Source organism: Sphaerodactylus townsendi, linkage group LG01 (assembly GCF_021028975.2).
Source record: "Sphaerodactylus townsendi isolate TG3544 linkage group LG01, MPM_Stown_v2.3, whole genome shotgun sequence".
In the NCBI taxonomy this organism is placed as follows: Eukaryota; Metazoa; Chordata; class Lepidosauria; order Squamata; family Sphaerodactylidae; genus Sphaerodactylus; species Sphaerodactylus townsendi.
Genome location: NC_059425.1, coordinates 92,984,288 through 93,006,423, shown reverse-complemented (window position 1 = coordinate 93,006,423; position 22,136 = coordinate 92,984,288). Strand labels below are relative to the sequence as shown.

At 45.2% G+C, this 22,136-nt stretch overlaps 1 protein-coding gene across 10 annotated transcripts in view; it reads left to right on the top strand.

The window, feature by feature from the left end:
- The window catches only part of QKI (QKI, KH domain containing RNA binding), a 194,114-nt gene that overhangs the window by 49,129 nt on the left and 122,849 nt on the right, over positions 1–22,136 (top strand). For all 10 annotated transcript variants that reach the window (XR_007243763.1, XM_048487602.1, XM_048487596.1 and 7 more), the window contains exon 2: positions 6,764–6,906. Coding sequence is in view for 9 of the 10 variants with exons in the window: in XM_048487602.1 (XP_048343559.1) it covers positions 6,764–6,906 (143 nt within the window). In the remaining variant the exon portion in view is untranslated. The remainder of the gene's footprint in view (positions 1–6,763; positions 6,907–22,136) is intronic.

The window sequence follows — 22,136 nt, the reverse complement described above, 5'->3', positions numbered from 1 at the left end:
CTTTTGAGTTCTGTGTGCCTTGTTCCGGTTGGAATTGACTGGGAAGGACTGAAATCAATGTGCTGGGATCTTTGCAAACTCTATGATGTATCCTGACTGGATTATCTCTTTTGTCCAGTGATCCACGTGGTCGCCCGTCCACTGTTGTTGGAATAATTGGAGACGTCCGCCCACTAGTGGATCGTAGTCAGGGTTTGTTGTTTCGTTCCATCCCAAAGGGCTTACCCTGTTTGGGGTGGGAACGAAAGGAGTTATTAAATCCACTGTTGTTATTGGTGTTGGTGCGCTTGTGAAACCCCTGTTGTGGCTGCCACCAATGACCTTCTTTGGGAATTCTCTGCAGAGTTCGGCGAACAAAAGGTGGTACTGGATTTGGAAGAGTTGTGGTCTGCTCTGTAGAATTTGGGCATAGCCTTCTTGTGGCCTCGGGTTTCCACCAGGATTTGGTCTAACTCCTGGCCAAAGAGGATCCCTCCTTGGAAGGAGAACCCAGCAATTAGTTGTTTGGAATGAAAATTCACCTGCCATGAGCGTAGCCAAGCGAGGCGTCAAGGAACCGAAGCCATGGCTAGAGAGCGTGCGACAGCAAGGAAGGCGTCCAAGTTAGAATCGGCCAAGAAGGAGATGGTAAGGAGCAACCTCTCTATGCCCTCCCTAATCCCCTGTTGGGCAGGGGGAATAAAGTCTAGTAGTCTGCGTGCCCATACAGTCCCCACTTGGGCCATGGTGGCAGAGGACGCCGCGATCTTGTGAAGATTTTTGTGAAGCCTTTTGAGGACCGTGTCAGAAAGTTTGTCTATGGGATCCTTGATATTGCCATCTCCGTCCTTAGAGACCAACCCTCCCAACTGGAGAGTGGCAACAGGAGCGTCCACGAGTGGCACCTGTAGTTAGCACTGCAGGTGTTGTGGCATTGCATAAAGCTTTTTGAAGTTGGAAGGGAATCCCTTGCTAGCTGAAGGGTTGAGCCATTCTTTCTTCATGTGTTTTTCGAAATATGCAGGTAAAGGAAGAAAATCCTTTGCTTGGTCATCATCAGGAAAGATGTCACTTTTACCCTTGGGGCAGCCTTTGATAGATTTTTGGACAGATGTGGAAGGGGCAGAGGGGTCTACCGCATCCTCCAGGTCTTTTAGTTCCAGAGCTGCAATGGCTTTGGTGACAAGGGAAGCATCCTCAACCTTAAAGAACCTATGGACTTGGTCAGTTGTTTCAGGGACAGACTCCTCTGGTTCAGAGAAGTGATCCGAGACTTCACATTCTCCCTCGCTAATCCCTTCCTCCCCAGGGAAGATGGTGGGGACTGAAGGTTGCCCTGCACTGATCCCTTGGGACCTAGGTGGGGAGGGGGAGAGAGAAGTGGAGGGGGACCTAGTTCTTCTATGGTGTGTCCTGTGATAGGACCTAATTTCCTCCCTCATGCTTTTCCTAAACAGTTCAACTATTTGCTCTGCGGAGGCTGATTGCCAGTTTCCCTGCTGAAGAGTTTGCATTGGCTCTAAACTGGGATAAGACTCCAGGTCCTCCCCCCACCATCACGATCTTGCCTGGTCTGGTGGCTTGATCCGTTGACAGGGGCAGGTGTGGGTGGTGTGGAGGCGCCCTCCACGGCCCTTTCCGGGACGCTGGCGACCTCCTCCTCCTTGTCGTCAGGAGGCTGCATTCTGGTGCCTTTCCTCCTCCTCCTCCTACCACTGGAGCCTGGGATGCTTGATCGCTCCCTGCAGTCCGGGAGCAATCTGTACTTGACGCATCCCTGGGCGGGATGTCAGTACATGAAGCTGTTCCTCCCTTCTTCCCCGTGTGTGCCGCCGCAGTAGCTGTTTCTCTGCATGCCTTTTTTTCTGGCGGGCTCTGCCGACTTTTCCACCACCTCTTTTGGTGGTTTGGCGGCCAGCGTCCCCTGGGAGGAGCGAGAGACGGTCTCCCTGGGCGGAGAAAAATGGCGGCTCTCCATGTTGCCCTGAAAAGGGCGGGAAGGCAGGGAAGGGGGGTAGAGAGCTGAAGAACAGAGAGGAAGAGAGAGAGAGAGAGAGAGAGAGAGAGAGAGAGAGAGAGTGTGTGAAGAGGAGAGTCCCAGTTTGCACCAAGGAAAAACCCTCCGTGAAGTTAGAAAGGAAAAAAAGAGTAAACGCTGAATTTAGAAGAATCTTGAGGAGCTCTGCTGAAGTGCTGCTCTCCCTGGAAGAGGCAGGAAGTAACTGGAGATCAGATGGGCGCCAACCGGATTACAGGAAGTGATGAAATTCAATTTTCTGCCTCCCTGAGATCCAGTTGGAAACACCCATCAAGATGTCCCCCGCCTCCAGTAGAAAGTAATATTCTCTGGTAGAAGCTGTGAGCCCTAGGTTGGGCAATAAGTTCAATGAACATGGTCCAGCACAGCAGCTTCCTTAAGTATCTTGAGGAATGTAGACCACACAAGCTTGAGGAATGTAGACCACACAATCAGTAAACCCATAAAAACCTTAGCAGAGTAAACCTACTTCTGAGCCAAAGAAGGTCATCTCAAAATACATTTGAGTACTGCAAACTGTGTAATGTTGTATACACAGCTTATTTTTTCCAGATGTGAGTTTTTACTATTCAAAAACTCCTGCCAGTGTACATATATTTAATTTTTTGTTTGAATGGACTCAAATTGTCAAAAAGGTGGCATCTTTAGGAAATCTAATAGGGAAGTGTTTCTAATTTGTGATAAAGCTGGCTTTTTCAAGCTGTTTTGCCACAAAGTTCTAACATAAGATACATTTGATTAGATGGATTTAGATGACCTGTAAGCTGATAACATTCATAAACCTAGTTTGCAATGCTGTTGTTAGAATGAGAGCATTTACTTTCTCACTCTGAGGTGGAGGGCATTTTCAGAGAATGGGTTATCTCCACCCATTCTTCAAGGAGGCAGGATTTCTAACAAGCACTTCCTGTTAATAGTAGCCCCTATGCCTCCCTTTTTATTTCCTGCCTTGAGTGAGAGCAGATTGGAGAGAGATTCTGTCTAATTTTTCTCTACCTTTTGTACCTTACATTCCTACCCTTTTTGTTTGTTCCCTCAGTTTACTCTTCCCCTCTCTTTTGTTTATTTTGTCTTATGTTTCTATTATTGCCCCCCCCCCTCCAGCTCCGCTCTTGCTCTTGCTCTGCCTGAACCATGGAGCATTTGGAGGATCAGTTGGCTTTGCAGTTAGTCAAAGAACCCTTCTTATCAGATGTGGATGATGCCTCCAATGTCATTCCGGTTCAGCAGCTGGCAGCTGGTGTTTCCTCTTCCACCGACAATGCAACTCTTGTAATGGGAGTTGGTCAGGCATGCAATAGCAAGCCCAAACTGCCAAAAAGAAAAAGATGTGGTGTGGCTCACAAAAAAGGCCTGAAGAAGCCCCTCAACTGCAAGCAGTATAGAAGCAGCCAGTTCCACCCTCCAGGGTAATGATGGCCAAGCTTGTCCTCCAAATATTTCCTCTGCATCAGCTCAGCAAACCTCCACACTGCGGTGATGATGCCCCAGGCTTTGAGAATATCGTATGATATTCTTCCGCCCAATGACTTTGTGGGCTGGCAACCATTTTATGCTGCAGACTTTATGGGAGGGCAGCCAGTGTTGTTTTTCAGATGGGAAACCATTTTGACCTAGGGACCTTTTGGCCCTGATGCAGTGTGCTGTGCAGGAGGAAATGCACAGATCCATGAGGGAGGAAATTCAGAGGTCTATGAGGAAATAATTCTTTTGCCTCCAGTAGATCATTCCCCCTTCTGAGTTGTCTCAGGCTCCACACTGCTCTTTCTCTCCAATTACCCTTTCTGAGTTGGGGGAGGCGCCCCTTAATTACCAGGTTCTGTGACCCTGGTGTACCAAAGCAGCCATGAAGGCCAGTGCCCCTACCATGAAGGACTCTGTTCTTAACCAGCAAACTGGACAGGCCTGCCTTAGAGACGGAACCAACAGACGGCGAAAAGGAGGAAGGTGAGTTTTCCTTTGAAGAGGAGGAAGATAACAAGGCAGACTCCTCACCCCCATGTGTATTCAGTGGGGATGAATTTCAGGCACTCCTTTGCAAGGCCATTCTGGCTCTGGATTTGTCGCATGAGCCTGAAGTTGTCACTGAGAAAAAGGACCCTAACTGCAAATCAAAGAGCCTTAAATAGGAATACGTCCACCAGTTAGGATAAGGTTTCCCCTTTCTCAGAATTTTTTGACACCACTGTCAAGGCCAAATGGGAGAAGCCCATGGCCATTAAGCAGCACCCCGCAATTGCCAAGAAGCTTTATTGCTTAAAAAGTCAGGCTATAAATTGATTGATGCACCTGTGGCTGCCATAAAATCTTCAGACCTTCTGCCTGCTGATGGGAGAAGCGCTATCAAAGATCCCCTAGACCGTAAGGCAGTTTATCACCAAGAAAGCTCGTGAAGCATCAGCCTGGTGTCCCTAGCCAGACTATAGGTTCTCATGATCTCCTGCCTTTGTGCTATGGGCAAGATTGCATGCAAAGGACCTTCAGTTATTTTTACAGATGTTCACCAACAAATGAGACAACTTCCCATTTTTAACACTGAGAGTCCAACACAGCCTGGGCTGGTGAGCCATAACCCACATCTCCTAAAGGGCCTTTCCTATGTAAGAAAGGTGGGTGGGTCCTGCAACTGTTCATGGATGCCAGCAAGTTGGGATGGGGACATCTCTACTAGACAAACCTGCACAGGAATCCTGGTCCTCCAGGTTCAGAAGCTCAGCATCAGTATTTTGGAACTGCAAGCTATCTGGCGTAGTCCTCCTTCACCTCCAACAGCAGATTCTCTACCGTCACTTCCTTGTCCACATGGACAACATGTCAGCCAAGGCACACCTGAATAAACAGGGTGGCTCAAGGTCGCTTCCACTACATTGAGAAGCCCTTTGCAATTCTCGCCTGGGTAGAATCCCACCTCTTCTCCATCTCGTCCGAGCACAGTCAGGGACCCTTGAACATGATAGTGGACTGGCTCCGTCGATGAATTCTAGATAAGAAAGAGTGGTCCTTCAGCCATCTAGTGTTTTGCCAGTTGCAGAGAGATTTGGGCAGCCCTCTGTGGACCTATTTACATCAGTTTGAATTGACAACTTCCCTGATTCTTCTTTTGCTTCCCACACCCGCAGATAGAGCAGTTAGATGTCCTGACATGACCTTGGCCTCCACATCTGCAGTACACCATCCCACCCCTTCTCATCCTGCCGAAGGTCCTGCTGAAAACCAGGTTGGAGCGAGCAATGGTAATACTAACCACTCCTGAATGGCCAAACCGGCCTTGGTTTGCAACCCTAGTAGAACTGTCTGTCCAGAAGCTCTGGAAACTGCCACCTCATCTGAATTTTCTTTGCCAGGGACCCATATGTGCATTCTACTTGAAGCTCAGCAATGGAATCCTAAGCATCTGTGAAACGTATATTCAATGCTGCTACATGAGCACTAGTCTCTACCTTCATTCGTCACTATAAGATAAATCAGTGGGCCTCATCTCAAGCTGCCTTTGGACAGTCGGTTTTTGAACAGATCTTGGAACATTAACAGACCCTCCCGAGATGTTGTCAGATGCTGCTTTTGGACATCCCATCTGTGAAGATGCCCCTCACCTCAGAGAAAGAACGGAACCTTGGATACTCACCATGAAGGTTTCCTCTTCTCTGAGGTTGAGGGCATCTTGACTCACTCATAGAAGGAAAATGTTCCAAAGACCTCTAGTTAAACAACTACACAGGATGACACCTTCATTCTAGTACCACAGAACTGAGATGATTCATCACAAAGGAGAGGATGAGATGGTCCCATTAGAAAATTCACAGCTGCATAGACAATTATTCTCTCTGAAATTCCAAGGAAGATGTACTTCCATCCTTCCAAGTTCATCTCCCCCTATTTTCATTCCCTGGGCCACATTCTGCCTTTATACTGTCACTATGTTTGCATGGCTACATGGTGCTCTAACTAGTTAATGTTTAATGTTTCTGTTCAGTGAGCTCCCTTGCTTGGAAAGTTTTAAACTGAGTTCCTGGGGCCAATAGAGGGCCAACCACAGAAAGTTTAGAATTAATCCTGCCTCCCAGAGGAATGGGTGGGAATAACCGGTGAAGATGCCCTCCTAATCTCAGAGAAGAAGGAACCTTCACGGTGAGTATCCAAGATTTCATTTCAGCTACCTGCCAGCTGAAATCCTTGAGAGATATTGTGGGTTGAACCTGGGATTTTGTGGTTGTAAACTGCTTTGAACATTTTTTAGAAAAAACTTAGAACATTATCTTCTTTTGTTCCAAATACCTTCTCACTTGTGTAATAGGATGTCATTAGTTTCGGTCAGTTTAATACTAGATAAATAACTTAGATAATATAGTTAGACAAATTGAATCTTAACTGCTTTGAATGGTTTGACATAGTGGAATGGTGTTCCATAGTGAACACTTTAAATTGCATGAAAAAGGTCCATTTGTCTTCTTTTGTTTATGAATACAATTAAATGTAATTGGTATCTGGGAAAATGCTCTTGTCAACATGCATACCTGTTCACTTACAATACTTTTGATTTGAGTGCCATATCTTAAGTATGAAGATATTTGAAGTACTGACAGTAGCAGAAAACTTCTAAGATGAGTTTCTGTATTCAGCTTCTGAAGATTTTTGAATTGGAAACATACAAGTGTCTCATAGAGAATGCAGTGAAAGTAGTACATTTAGAATTTTTAATGTCTCAGATTATGTTTAATACATGGTGTACATTTTTTCCTCCCACAGAAATTAGCAGAGTACGAAAAGACATGTACAACGACACGTTAAATGGTAGTACGGAAAAGAGAAGTGCAGAATTACCTGATGCTGTGGGACCTATTGTACAGTTACAAGAGAAACTATACGTGCCTGTAAAAGAATATCCAGATGTAAGTATATACTTTTAGTAAATCTGTCTTCTGGCTCATTTGATGTCTTGTCATCTCATCTCATCTCATTTTTTTCATTTTTTTAAATCCAAGAATGCAGCTATGAAGTAAGGTCTGATAAGTAGAGGAATCTTTGTTTGCCATTTTATGATGACTGTTGCTTTTGCTGTTTTTCTTGCTTTAGAGTAGCACTAGGAAAGCAGTCATGGTGCAAGTATATGATGTCAAAAAGCATTTAGTCAAAATATATTCACATTTTGCTAGATTATAGACATTGTGTATGTAATTCTGTTATGGTGCTAAGTGTGTGGACAGCTGTATGTTATTCCTCACAGCAGCCAGCATTTATGTGCTCCTGAACACACTATCTAGCATACATAGATGATCCCAAGGGCATACAATACTGCTCTATAAGCAGATAGGCAAAGCCTTTTCTGTATCTCAGATCAGATTTGACAAAGCCTTTTTGCCATTATTATCCCTTCTGGACTCTGTGGGACTGCGGGAAGTACACTTCAAAAAACAGCTTGGTATTTTGTCTGAATAACATATTTCAGACTTCTTTGTATTCTGGGAAACTTTTTGAGATTTCTGAAATAAGCATTGAAATTTAAGCAGAAGTAAATGTTACTGAAGTATTTTAGTATCACAGTTTCTTATATTGGACTTGAAAACAGCTTGGAAAGGTACTTGGTAAATAGATTCTGTACTTGATATAATATGTAATACAAAGAACAAAATCTTTGACTAGTTGAATGGCTGGTTGGTTTACTTGCAACCTTAGCCCTTGTGTCACACAAGATTTTTGAAAAAAATGTAAACTAAAGGTATATCTATAAAATGGATAAATACAGTGATAGGAAGTTGCCATATTTGAGATGCACACTTACCAGAAATTTTGTAACCATGGAAAACTTTTCTGTTTTTCGAAAAAAAATCATTTTGTGAAAAACTAAAGTATGTGCAGTACTTTCTCATCAAAAGTAAATTTATGTTATTGTTTTATTGAATCGAATACAATTTATAACAAGATATAAAATTAATTTTTTTGGCATATTTATGGAATGTAGAACTATTGTTTTGCATTCATGTGCCGCCAAAAAGCGCTCTGGAGGTAGTGGGGTGGCTCTGCAGCAGTGCTGTTACCACTCACCAGGGCCTCTGGAGTGGACTTCCATTTTTATAAAATGATGTATTATTGGTATATGTTACCAGAGTAATTAGCTAGAATGTGTAAATATATTTCAGTTGTATGTTGGAAATGTGAACAGGAAGGACATTTTATCATTTCTGATGGACCTGTAGCAAAGCCAAAAACAAATTGGAAACAAATTCACTCATTAATCCAGAAGATTTTATCGGGTAATGTACAAAAATGGTCAAACAGCTAGAAAAGAGTAATGGGACTTCTGTTTTTATGTGTATGTGGCAGTGAGAGTGTTCAGTGCTCAGAACTGGAAAGGTCCAACATTACCTACAATGGTGGGATGGTTGATGAAGATGATTGAATTTGTACAGTAGTCTAACCTTGCTTTTTTGATCAGAGAAAATATGACATCTTCATTTATTACTGCCTGGAATCCCCCTTGTTGACTTTTTGTGCAACATTTTAAAAAATGAACCAATATTTGTGGATTTGGTGATTAAGGAGAAAAATGAATTAGATAATTTTAAAAATAGGTATTCTTCTTGTAACGATAGAATAAGTGTTAGATTTGCAATTTTACTGCTTTTCTCCTGGAAGTGGAGGGCATCTTGTGTCAGTATATTCTCCACCAATTGCAAGGAAGCAGGAAAAAGTTTGTTGCATTACTTCCTGTTGGTGCCTTGGGAGCCATTTTCACCACAGTATTTTTCCTGTCTCAGCAGGGAGTGCTTGGTTTTATATAGGCTCCTACAGGTTCCTATCCTCTTCTTTGGTTTTACTCCATTTTCTTCAGCTGTCTGATCTCCTCTTAGTGTTGTTGCCTTTATACTTTGTCTCTTGTCTGTTTGGTGTTGGGGAGATCTGTTTTGTAGACCTCTTGGAGAGGCTGTTCTCGAAGCAGACTTAGACCAGGGGCCTTTTTCTCGCCTTTTTTTGCTGTGCGTTTGTTCATGACCTTCAGGTCTTCCCCCTACCGCGCATCTTCGCCTGAACGGCTGCAGAAGGGACGTGGGCACCCATTCACAGGAGCTTTTTTCTATGGACCTGGGAAGCTCCCTGCCGCTGCCAGATCACTTTGCCCAGCGCAAGGCAAAGGACAAGTCCACAGACCGGCACATGGAGAGCCCGTTGGCACTGCAGAAGAAGCGCTGCGCCTCATCATCCTGGAGCTCAGCACCCTCCCAGGACGTGGCCAATCTCGGCGGCTCCTTGACTGGCTTCTCCAGCCCTCCCAGGGCCTTGGAGTGCTCGGCTTCGGATTGGGCCCCAGAGGAAGGCAATCAGCAGTTGGATCTTTCTGTTTGCAGGGAAGAACAAGGGCCCTCGGGGGGGTGGGGTGGAGGAGAGCTCACAGAAGCCCCCCATTGATCCAATTTACACTGTGAGTAACACTTCAGTCTGGCGAAACGCTCCCCCCCCCCGGCTGCTTTTGCAGACTACTTTAGATCCACCCTGAGGGAAGAGATTGAGAGGATCCTGGACACCAGGGAACATTGTGGGCCCCAGCTAGCAATCTAGAACCAACTACAGGCTTCTCAGACTGGATCCCAGCTCCTCGAGGCACGATCCTTTAGCCTTCCCAGGGTTGGAAGAGGAGGAACAATGCAGTGATTGTGAGAGGATAATGATGTTGAACATTTTCCTGAAGCTGAGGATTTGCTATCGGATCCCTCGGATCAGTCCCCAAAATTTTTCAAACAGAAGGACCTGCAACTGTTGATTAATAAGACCATCTCAGCTCTTGATTTGCAGGACTCAGAGGACACAAAAGATCCCTCTGCCCCTTCCTCTCCTCCTCCAAGTCTATTAAGAAATTCCGCAAGGGCAAACCTGATTACTTCCCTCAAGAAGAGTGGGAAAATAGGTTTTTCCCTATTCCAGAATGTTTTGAAAAACACATTTATAGGGAGTGGCTTAACCCCACCTCTCACAAGGGACTCCTTCCTTCCTTCAAGAAAGCCTACACATCCCTCTACATTTCCACCCCATGCTACAGGTACCTCCGGTTGATTCACCTGTACCACTCCTCCACTCTGACGGCTTGGTCGCCAAAGAGAGCTCAGGCTCGCTTAAAGACCCCTTAGATAGGTGGGCAGATGTGGTTCTTCGAAAATCCCACAACTGGCTAGTAGCGGCCATTTAGGCCCTGACTCCTTCATCCACAGTAGTCAGAGCCACTATGGTCTGGCTTAAAAGAATTTCGGAGATGTTCCTCTCGAGGGGATCAATATCAGATTGGGGGTGGAGAGGGTCCTCCTCGCTAACACTTTTCTAGCCGACGCCACCTTCGACATCAGGACTCTAGTGGCCTGCTCCATGGCTTCCAACGTCATAGCTCCACACATTTCCTGGCTACGCTCGTGGCAGGCTGATGCACATTCCAAGACTGTGGTCTCGGGGTATTCTTTTTATGGTGGTGCATTATTTGGTAGGTATCTGGATCAGGTATTGATCGGGACAAGAAGAAGGCCATGCAGAAGTTCATCAGGCAGGACTGACCACAGGTGCTGCCTAGAACCACCTTTCAGTCTCAGGACCCTACCTAGAACTCCCAGAGAGGGCGGCTGCCCCCATTGGCAACCACAGGGATCTTTTTGGAACAAGAATTCCTTTCATCCCTACAACAAACAATCTAAGACCTTCTAAGCCGATCACCCCTCCAAACAATGATTATCGCTCCATCCTGGTTGGGGGTCGCCTCCTACACTTCCAACAGGCATGGCAAGATGACCATGTGGACAGGTGGACTAGGAAGGTAGTCCCCTTAGGTTATATTATAGAGTTCAAAAGACTGCCCGGCCAGCACTTCATGGTCTCTCCTCTCTCCAACAAACCAGAAAAGGCCAACAGAACATTGACTGCGGTTCAACCCCTTCTGAGAATAGAAGTCATAGAGCTGGTTCCCCCTTTGGAGAGGTTCTCCAGGACTTATTCTCATTTTTTCACTGTTTCCAAATGCAACGGCAATTGGCGGGCCATACTAAATCTTCAACTGATCAACAGGTTCATAAGGCTACTGAGATTTCACATGGGGACTCTTCGATCCATAACCACGGCGTTTTGACATGGAGATTTTCTCACCTCTCACGACTTGACGGAGGCCTGTCTCCACATCCCTGTCAACTTTCCCACAGGAAATATCTCAGGTTTGCCATAGGAGAACACTATTACCAGTTTCTAACCTTGCCCTTCGGCCTAGCCACAGCGCCTCGGACTTTCTCCAAAGTTCTCCTGGCCCCCATCATGCTACTGAGGGAACAGGGGATACACATACACCCCTACCTCGACGAGCTCCTCATCAGGTCAAAATCGAGGGAACAGGCTCTCCCAAGACATCGCCAGGGTTCAGTCCATCCTCCTTCAACATGGCTTCCAAGTCAACTTGGACAAGAGTATTTGGATCCCGTCCCAGAAGATAGAACATCTGGGAGTGATCCTCGACTCCACAAAGGACTCGCTCTTCACCCCAAGGGACAAAATATTAAAGATTCAGCGTGTGGTCTTAGCAGTGATCTGAGCAAGGTGCACCCCCCCTTCTTCAACTAGCGAGTCTCTTGGGCCTGTTTATCTTAGTGATCAATCTGATGCAGTGGGGTCAATTCCATGCCCGTCCCCTACAGCGCTTTCTCTGTCCATACCAACTGGAAATTATTCTGAAATGAGACAGGAAGCTGATGATCCCCACCTCTCTATGCAATGGTCTGTGCTGGTGGACAATTCGATCCAATTTAGTGCAAGGCAAATCCTACCTGCACCACAACAGTCCTCAACTCTTCACGGACTCCAGTCTACAGGGCTGGGGGACCATGCTCATCCTCAGTTTCGTTCAGGGGGGATGGTCTCCAGCAGAGTCACAACTCCCCATCAATCTCTTGGAAATGCGAGCGATATTCCTAGCACTTCAACGGGAACCTCATCCTGGCAATATTCCTGGCACTTCTGCGGGAACCTCGTCAACAACACGTCTTGGTTCGAATTGACAACATCGCATCCAAGATGTATGTGAACAATCAGGGGGGGTTTCAAGTCGTCCAGACTTCACCTAGAAACTTCCAAAATTTTCAGCTGGGTGGAACAACACTTGCTGTCTTTAGAGGCTCATCACATCCAGGGAGTTCTGAACGACAGGGCCGATTGGCTCAGCAGGCAGAAGATCCTAGAGAGCAAATGGAAACTCAAACCGCTGGTTTTCAGAATGATATGGCAGACCTTCAGCACCCCAGAGGTGGACCTATTTGCCTTTCCGGAGAACACGCAATTCCAACTATACATGACAAGACACTACCATCTGACAGTCTATGCGACGGATGCTCTTTCAGTCCCTTGGCCATCCACCTGGCTTTACGCCTTTCCTCCATTTCTGGTCATCCCACGGCTCCTGCAAAAGATATCCACAGAGAAGGCGACAGTGATCTTAGTGTCTGAAATGGCCCAGACGCCCTTGGTATTCCACCATTCGAGAGATAGCAACATGATTCTTCCTTCAATTCCGGACCTCCTATCGCAGGATCCCATCACACATCCAAATCCCGAATGGTTCAAGTTGACCGTTTGGCTATTGAGCGGCTCCAACTGATGCAGAATGGATACACTGAAAAGGTCGTCTCTACCATCCTGGCCGCCCGCAGCTGATCCACAATTAACATCTACAACTGTTCGTGGAAAGCCTTTGTCAGGTGGAGCAGGTGATCCAGCATCGATCCAGAACATCCCTCCATCAAGAACATCTTGGATTTTCCGCAATAGAGTTTTGATCTGGGCCTCTGAAGTGCGACATTTCGTCGCCAAGTTACTGCCTTGGCCACGGTATGTCCTCCACTGAACGGGTTCTCAATATCAAAACATTCAGACATCTTAAGCTTTTTGAAGGGAGTACGTCTGTCCCAAACGCCAGTAGTTCACAGGTTTCCCTCATGGAGGTTACACGCGGTTTTAGCGGCTCTCACCAAGTCTCCACTCAAGCCTGTGCAATCCATCCATTTGAAGTGGCTCCAAATGAAGACACTTTTCCTGATCACCATTACATTGGCCAGAAGGGGTTCTGAGTTACGGGCCCTGTGTTTCACAAGCATCGGGTAGTCTTTCATACCGACCCAACCTTCATTCCCAAAGTGAATTCATACTTTCACTCATGCCAGGAAATAGTGGTGCCCACCGTTTTTCCAAATTGGACACACCCAAAGGAAAAGCTTTGGCATAACCTCCGTGCACTCTGCCCTCAAACATAATCAGAACAGAAAGCATTAAAAAAAGCAGAGAGTTTATTCATTAACATCGTACAACCGAATGTAGACTCCCAAATGTCAAGGGCGGCAATAAACTCCACTTTGAAAGCCACCATAATAGAAGCCTACAAGGCTTCCTACTTACCGATCCCACCGGACATCACCGCTCATTCCATACGCAGTGCGGCCACCAGTGCTGCATTCAGAAATCATACTTCAGTAGAGGAGATCTGCAAAGTTGCTATGAAGTCCTCGATTTCCTCATTTGTGAGGCACTATAGAATTCACTCCTTCACTTCTGCTGAAACAGCCTTTGGAAGAAGAGTGCTGGAGAACATTATCCGGGACTGATGAGGCCTACCCGTATTCGGGACACTGCTCGGGGAGGTCCCACACAAGATGCCCTCCACCTCCAGGAGAACGGTCCATTGGATACTTACCATGAAGGGCCTTTCTCCTGGTAGGTAGGAGGGCATCTTGGTCTTTCCTGGTTCTCTATTAGTTCCCAATATAGATCTCCATTCATTGTTCTCTTTGTTATTCTTGTTGTTGTTTGGTTCCTGTTGAGCCTCTGTAGTTCTTGTTGGAATCGTGTCACTTCCTTTTCTATTTTATGTCCTTCATTGTTTACTGCTGTGCCAGTGGGATTACTGGGGCAAAAATGGCTCCCAAGGCACAAACAGGAAGTGATGCGACATTTTTTTCCCTGCCTCCTTGCTATTGGTGAAGACACCCACACAAGATGCCCTCCTACCTATCAGGAGAAAGGCCCTTCAAAGTAAGTATCCAGTGGACCGTTTTGTATCTTTTTTATATTCCTTCCCCCACCTTGTCTTTTATCTTTTATCTTTTTAGTTGTTAATTTTTTAGTTTTTTAATATACAGATCTTTCAATAAAAATATTTGATAACATAATATTGTAAAGCTCATTTACTCCCACCAAAAGATATTAAAAGCCCTAGCCATTCAGTTTTACAGTACTTTCTGAAAACTTTTGAGGAACTGGTTCCACAAGGTGGCAGTCAGACTTGAAAAATACCTAGCTCTTGTAGATTCTGTGTGGGCAACCTTGAACAATGGTTCAACTAAAAGATGACAACTTGAGGACTATAATTGTGCACAGGGACACAAGGAACAAGAGTGTCCTTCAAGTTTGTGAGTTCTAGGCCGTAAAAGGCATTTAAGGTTGTTTTTTTTTTCTTCAAATAATCCCTTGATATCAGAAACAAACTGGCAAAGAGCTGTTTTACATTAGGAGAGATGTATTCCTGGCAGTAGCCTCTGAGAGTAATTAAGTGCAACATTTTGAACTAATTGCCATTCCAGGTTGTCTTCAAGGGCAGTCCAGTTTAGGGCCTATTGTAATCCAGCCATGAGGTTACAAAAGCTTGGCATTGTAGGGCCAAGTTGGCTGAACAGAGTGCAAGGCAGAGGAGGATGAAGTGGATGCAGTTGATAGAAAGCACTTTTTCCTGTTTCATTAATTTGCTTGTCAGACACCAAGAGTGAATCCTAGTTGAAGCACTCTCAAACTGTTAACGTACTCTGCAAAAGCCACATAGGTTCATCTGGAAGCTTAGGTAGCGAAATAATAGTACTGGATATCACCCAGCTCTGGATGGTTTTATTTAATGGCCTCATATAAATATTGAAGAGCATGTGTGGCAAAACATAATCTTGAGGCACTACACCAAAACACTTCCCACCTGATAAATCTTTCTTCGGTAGAAACTGTGATTAGATAAAGGATGAAACCACTGAAGAGTAATTCCTTTAATGCAGTCCAAATTTTAAGCAATGGTTAAAGATGGAATAGTCAGTTGAATTAAAGGATTGCTTTCTATAGAGTGCTAGGAAAATATCCCAAGCACATTAATAGTTTTAACCAAAGGCTCCAATATCTTTTCCTGGCATGATCTTAAAAGCCAGGTGGCTCCTGCACACATTTTTGAATATTGACCTACTCTGTATAAGATTGAGGTAGTCTCCTGTGCAAGTGCAAGTACTGGGTCATTAGTGACCTATGGGGTGATGTCACAAAGACTATGTTTATGGGGTGCTTTGCCATTGCCTTCCCCACTTGTTTATACCTTGCCATCAGCAAGCTGAGTACACATTTTACCAACCTTGGAAGACTGGAAGGCTGAGTCAACCTTGAACCAGCTACCTCTAGCAGCATATTAAATGTGGATAAAATTAATTGCATCTAAGCAGTGAGCATATATTTATGAAAATGTTATGCCTAAAGTACGTTCATAAACTACAGCTAAAGCTATAGATTGTTTTACATAAAAATTCATACTATATTAAAATTTCATATTGAGTGAGCAGTATCATGTATTAAATATTTCACTGATTTTAAAAGAAAGTATTTCATAGAATTTTTCAAAATTCTCAAATGTTCACATTTTTCTGTTGGAAAAAAATCTTTGGGGTGGGGGAATGGAAAACGTTTTCTGTCCTATTCCAGACATTTTCACAACTCTTTGGCAGATGCTTTTTTTTTACTCTCTCTCCATTTTTTCTGTGAATACCGCTCATTCCATACGCAGTGCTTGATTCATTGATTCATTGTATTGCTGTGAGAATCTGCATATAGATGGTATTTTAATACATCTTCATTAGTTTGTAATGAAATAAGACAGTAAACACAAGCAATAAAATATGATCATGATGAATCCATTAAAGGAGTGTCCTGGCATCATCCTTTCCCCATTGTTCTGGGAAACATATCCTGTTTTGCCTTGGAAATCTTTTGCCTTGTGGGTGTGCTGATGGGTGTGGGTCCATCCAGTCTTTTTCTCCCGTGTGCTAATAGAGTTAGGATACACTGCTCTTTCCTCAGACAAAGTGTTGGGAATTTTATTGTAATGCTTTAGTTTCTTCCTAATATCCCTTAGTTACATACAGACTGTGGTGTTCAGTATTTTTGGAAGTAGAAAAGCTGAGGGGAGTGTAACTGTTCACTATACCCTGTTCAGGATAAAGATGAGAGCTGGATTGTAGATCAGTCCACTGCTTCTTCCTGGAACTTTTTCTTAGCTGAATCCTCTGCTGTGGTCCTAGTGCCTACCGTGTTCAGTTTCCACCCCCCCTCCCCCCAGTAAAAGGCATTTAAATTCAATGTCTTCACTGACTGTGTGTATGAGAAAGCATCTTCTGCATAAAGTAGTGACTTAACTTTTTTGGCAAGTGTCTGAATTCTTTTGGGGGTTTGTTCTTTCTTCCTGCAAGCAGTGGCTGTCTCCCTGGCCTTTGGAGTGGCTGGAGAAGCCCTGAGCTGCCTGGAGCAGCAGCGCCTCTTCTCCTAGCCTCTGGTGTGGCTGGGGAAGCCCCAAGCCAGCTGGAGCAGCTGCAGCTCTCCTTGCTGAGCCTCGAAGTGGACCAATAAAATAGCTTTCCTACCTTCAGACACTGATTATTGTGCTGGATTTGAAACTCCTGCTTCTGCAGCTGGGAGAGGGGGACAAGATTGGTTGGACTCAAGATTTGAAGCCAAATTACCCTGTAAAACCTGCTGTGAATACACCTGTCTCCTAATGTGTACTTATTTACTTGTGAGAACTTCCTCCCTCCCCTCCCTCCTGTTGCCTGGGAAACCTTCAAAGGCAGGAAAAGGGTAACCTTGGGTACCTTTAACGGCTACAGTTCAGCAGTCCCAAATAAAATCAGAATTTTTCATGTTTATTTGGGTTCCAGATAACTGGCTACAGCAAGTGTCTCCAGTTTAAAAAGCTATTTTTGGCTTAGCTATACCACATGTACATCCCTAATGACCTGAACATACATTTTGAGGAGCAGCCATAACTGGTGTCAGGTAAAGATGATAAAGGTGCTATATGCTAAGACATGAGCCTCCAGCTGTAGGCCAGGATCCAGCACCATGCCTCTACTATTATCTGTTCCTTTGGGGAAGTACAGAAAATGCTATTTTCATAATTCTTGAACAGTTTTTTCATTGATCATCAGCATCTCAGTCTTCAGTTTGTTGGTTCTCATCTGACCTAGCATGTTCTCCAGGGATAATGGAACAATATCCCAAAATGTGAGATTGCAATGCAGCTTTTGACAGAAATGTAATTCTGTAGGCTACTGCCTACTGTGTAATCCAATGATCTTCAATCTTATTGAGCTTGTGGGCATTATTTGAATTTTATGAAAGGATAGTGAGCCACAGAATTACTGTCATGGGACAAAATGGCTGCTGCAGAATAAGGGCAATCACAAAATGTTGGGAGGTTCCAAGTCAGTTATTCTCCCAAATCTGATACGAGCATCACAAAATTTCCTCCCCTTTTTTCCAATTCAGTACACTTTGGAATTTGACACAAAACGTAAGAAGCAACCAGGCATTTGGAAACAATTAACAGTTACTGGAGCACCCTCAGTCTTTAAAAAGCAAAATAGAAACATAGAGACCAATTATGCATAAGGCATCTGCTGTGCAATGGGATATATGCATGCAAGATTTCTTGTACAGATGTATTTCTTCAAGCCCCACTCTGTTTTCCCTGCAGCAAGTGAGACCACTTCTAGCATGACTTTAACTTTGCTTCACAGTCAGAGCAGGCAGTGTTGGCAATGAGCACAGCTTTGTCCTCCACCCAGAGTCAGCCTGCCTAGTCTCACCCCCCACTCCCTTGCTCTGCTTTGCATGCTTCCCCTTTGCTTTCCCCCCTGTTGCCAGTTCCTTCCTGCCTTTCTAAATGCTTGTATCGATACATCAATTGGAACAACACAAGCAGGGTCTCTTTTTGACTCCATCTCATCTCTCCCGCTATGCTCGGAAGATTGGGAGGGCTTTTTTGTAAACTTTTTGTAAACTTTTTGTAAACTTTCAGACATTTTTGTAAACTTTTTTGTAAACTTTCAGACATTCTTCTGTTTTAAAAACAATTCTCTTTCTTTGGCTTTTGCAAAGGAACAACACAACCAGGGTTGCTTTTTTCCTACATCTCCCTTGCTCTGCTTTTGCCCTCCCTAATGATTGGGAAAGCTTTTTAAAACTTTATCTCAAACAAGACTGTAGTTTAAAACAAATGGTTGGCTGCAGCAGTGAGAGAGAGAGAAAGTGTATGTGGAGGGGAAGGGAAGGGAGGATGATCTAGCATATGGTCCCTTTCTTTAGCAGCGTGTGATCCAGGCTTTGGAATGGCTTTGCCTGTTTCTTTTGGGGGAGAGGTTATGTTGGAAAAAGGGGTACAATATTGATATACTCCTAACTTAGGTACATTGGTATGAATTTAATTTAAAGGGCTTTGTCTTGCAACTATTGGTGTGATGAGATCTGTGCCTTTAAGAGAAGTTGATGGACAGAGTTAAAGAGAACCAGGAAAAGCTGCAGAGGCCCATTGAGACAAGCAGGGTAATTCTGGGCAGCCAGAGAATGGCTCCTGGCATGTAGCAGAGAAATGGGAGAAGACCCCTCTGCAAGCCCATTGTTCACTGAAGAGCCCTGGGGTAAATGTTCTATCTGTAATGGGCCAGAGACTCGCATGAAATGTATCATTATCTATAGTGCATATCAACACCACAATAACTTTAATAAAAAGATACGAAGAAGAGAGTGGCAATTCCTCCGTACATCTTTAGAATAGGGAGTAGGGGCTGGGAGAGAACAGCAGAATGGATGTCTGTTTTTGTTGTGATCCTGAAAAAGCAGGTTTATAATTTGAGAGTAGTGTCTGATAATCTGATGTAATCCTAATTTCTTGTAAAATATTTCTTGCAAAAGTAGGCTTCTGAGGCAAATATTACCCACTTTTTGTTACCTTTGAGTGATTGAAAGAGAATTAGAACTGCCTGGCAAAATTGTAATTATTTCTACATTTATATGCAACTTCCTGAGTTCAAGCTGACCCCCTTCCCATTTTATCCTAACAACTCCATGAAAGTTATGGTAATAGTGAATTATTCAAGTAATCCAGTATGTATCATGGCTCAGTGAGTGCTTAAGCCCAGATACCTCATATTCCACGCTTTACAGTGTGGGGCTACAGCAGCATTGCAGGCAGTGGGCCTGCCTGCTTTGGCTGGCAGCTGTTAAGCAATTATTTCTACCTCCTACTTCTAGTGAAGGGGAAGGGGACGATAATTCAGACTATTCCTCTGAGAATGAGGCCACTGTCAAAACCTCGGATCAATCATTCCCCAATCAGGACAGTCACTCCTTCCTGATTGCCAAAAACCACATCAGCCTTGAACCTTAAGTACCCAGCCGACGTGGTGGATTCCTCAATGCCCTCCACTTCAGACAAGCCTAAAAGGCTACAGTGCACAGGCATCTTCCCACAGGAAGACCTTACCAGGGAAATTTTCTCTGCCCCTGAATAATTTCAATGCACATTTGCAAGGAGTGCACCAACCCTTCTTCCAGTAAGGGACTCCCACCCCCCTTCAAGAAAATATACCCAGCACCTGACTAGGTAAACTGTGTGCTCCAGACCCGCCCCCTTGTGGATGCTGCTGTCGCTGTGCTACAGGCACCATCCTTAAAAGGTCCCAAGAAGGCCTCGCTGCCATCACAAAACCTTACTCCTCAGCTACAATGGCCGGAGCAACCACCTTTCTAACCAGCTAGCTCTATTAGCCAGCTCCTGCTTGAATGTCACACGGCTATCAAGCAACTAGAGACCAACTATTATAGCGGCAAAATGGAAGCTCAAATCATCCATACTGAAGGAGTTTAACAACCCAAATGCAGGATTATTTACATCGGCCAAAAAATCACCAACTCACAGCATGCATGTCCAAAGTTATCACACATAAGCCCTGGAGGCAGTTGCCCTCCCAGCTCCATTACGTCTTCCCACATGTTCCCATCCTCCCCAAGGTCCTGAGGAAAATATCAATGGAACAGCCATGGTGACCCTTGTTACCTTGCACTGGCATCCCACAGCCTGGCATTCCTCCAAGAGGGCTTCACCATGGGCCTGCGCAGTGACACCTTGAAGCGCCAAGTGGCAGCACTCACTACAGTCCTGCTGCCCACCCAGGGACTACCCCTCTCGCACCACCCAGACATCATCACATTCCTAAAAGGAGTCGAACAAATACAGCCACCAACAATTCACTGCTTCCCGACTTGGTGCCTTCACACAATTCTCTCCGCTCTTACGAAATCCCCGTTCGAGCCAGTGCAATCCATCCACTTAAAATGGCTTCGCATGAAGGCCATTTTCCTCCTTGCCATAACTTCGGCCAGATGGGTCTCTGAAATCCAGGCCCTCTCGGTCGACTCCGACCTCTGCATCTTCCATAGAGACAGGGTAGTCCTCAGACCGGACCCATCCTTCCTATCCAAAGTCTACTCTGACTTCCACTTGGCTCAAGAGGTCATCCTGCCCGCCTTCTGTGCAAAACCAACACATCCTACAGAACGGCTGTGGCATAACCTAGACACCAGGAGGGCTGTCAAGACCTTTATCATCAGGACGGAGTCCCTCCATACGACCCACAGTCTATTCATCAATGTTTCGCTGCCAAATGTGGGCGGACAAATGTCAAAGGCGTCCATCAGCCGCACCATCAAGGAATCCATTATAGAGGCATACAAAGCCGCCGGACTGCCGCTGCCCCAGGAGATCACAGCACACTCCACTCACAATGCGTCAACCAACGCGACGTTCAAGAAGCAGGTGCCACTGAGAGACATCTGTCACACAGCAACGTGGTCTACACCATCGACCTTCGTCAGACACTACAAGTTACAATCTCTAGTAGCCTCCGAAGTCACATTCGGGAGATGAGTGCTGGAGCATATCATCGGAGACTAGTCTACCCATCCTTAGGGGACTGCTCTGGGGGATCCCATCCAGATGTTCCCCGCCTCCAGTAGAATGGTCCATTAGTTACTTACCATGAAAGGGGCCTTCTGCTGGAGAATAGGGGAACATCTGGGCCCTCCCAGAGTGACCATAAGTCTCCGAACATCAACACATCGACGCTCACTTCCTACTCTTCTCCGACAACATCAACTTTCACAGCTTTGGCAGTAGCTTACTGAAGACGGGGAGGGGCACCCAGCCTATGCCCAGGAAGTGACATCAAACTTCATCCTGCCTCCCTGAGCAAGAGCTGGGAAACACCCATCTAGATGTTCTCCTATTCTCCAGTAGAAGGCCCCTTCACGGTAAGTAACCAATGGACCATTCTGCTTCCTCAACCCGCCTTCCCCAACTTAGCATGGTGTAACGAACTAGCAAAGTCCAGGCCAAAGTAACCGTTCTCAGTTCTTTATTGTGCTGGCAGTCATAGTCAGATACAGGCAATGCGAGGTCTGAGAGCCTCAGACCTCTGATAGTAGATTTTACACAGTGGCATTTCATGTTCCCGCCAATACAGAATAAACAAAGCAAATTCTCAAAGCAATACAGCATAGTTTCACACAAGCAAGTACAGATAACTCCTTACAAGCAAAAAAATCCCTGCATCCCTAGGCAGAAGAGGCCAGAAGCAGCCAATGACTGACCCACCTCCCAAGGACAGATCACACACCAACCACATCCTGACATTCTGCCCCTCTTAAGATTCCCCTCCCCCCGGCTTGTGAGGGAAAGCTTTATGAAATGCAGTGACTAAAGGTAAGAATTGAACATCCTGAAGGCATTGACCCACTGATTATGATCGTAGTGGTTCGAAACACACCTCCACCATGAAACAAGATATTGTAAGCACTGGGGGCGCATGCGGGAATCCAGGATAGCGTCCATCTCGTAATGCTTGTGACCATCAATCCACAAAAGAAAAGAACTGGTGGAGGGCGTTTCCAGAGGGGGGCCTTGCCAGGCATTGAACTCTGGAGCCCGCTTGAGCAAACTGGAATGGAAGACAGGGTGAATATTGCTAAGAGACTTAGG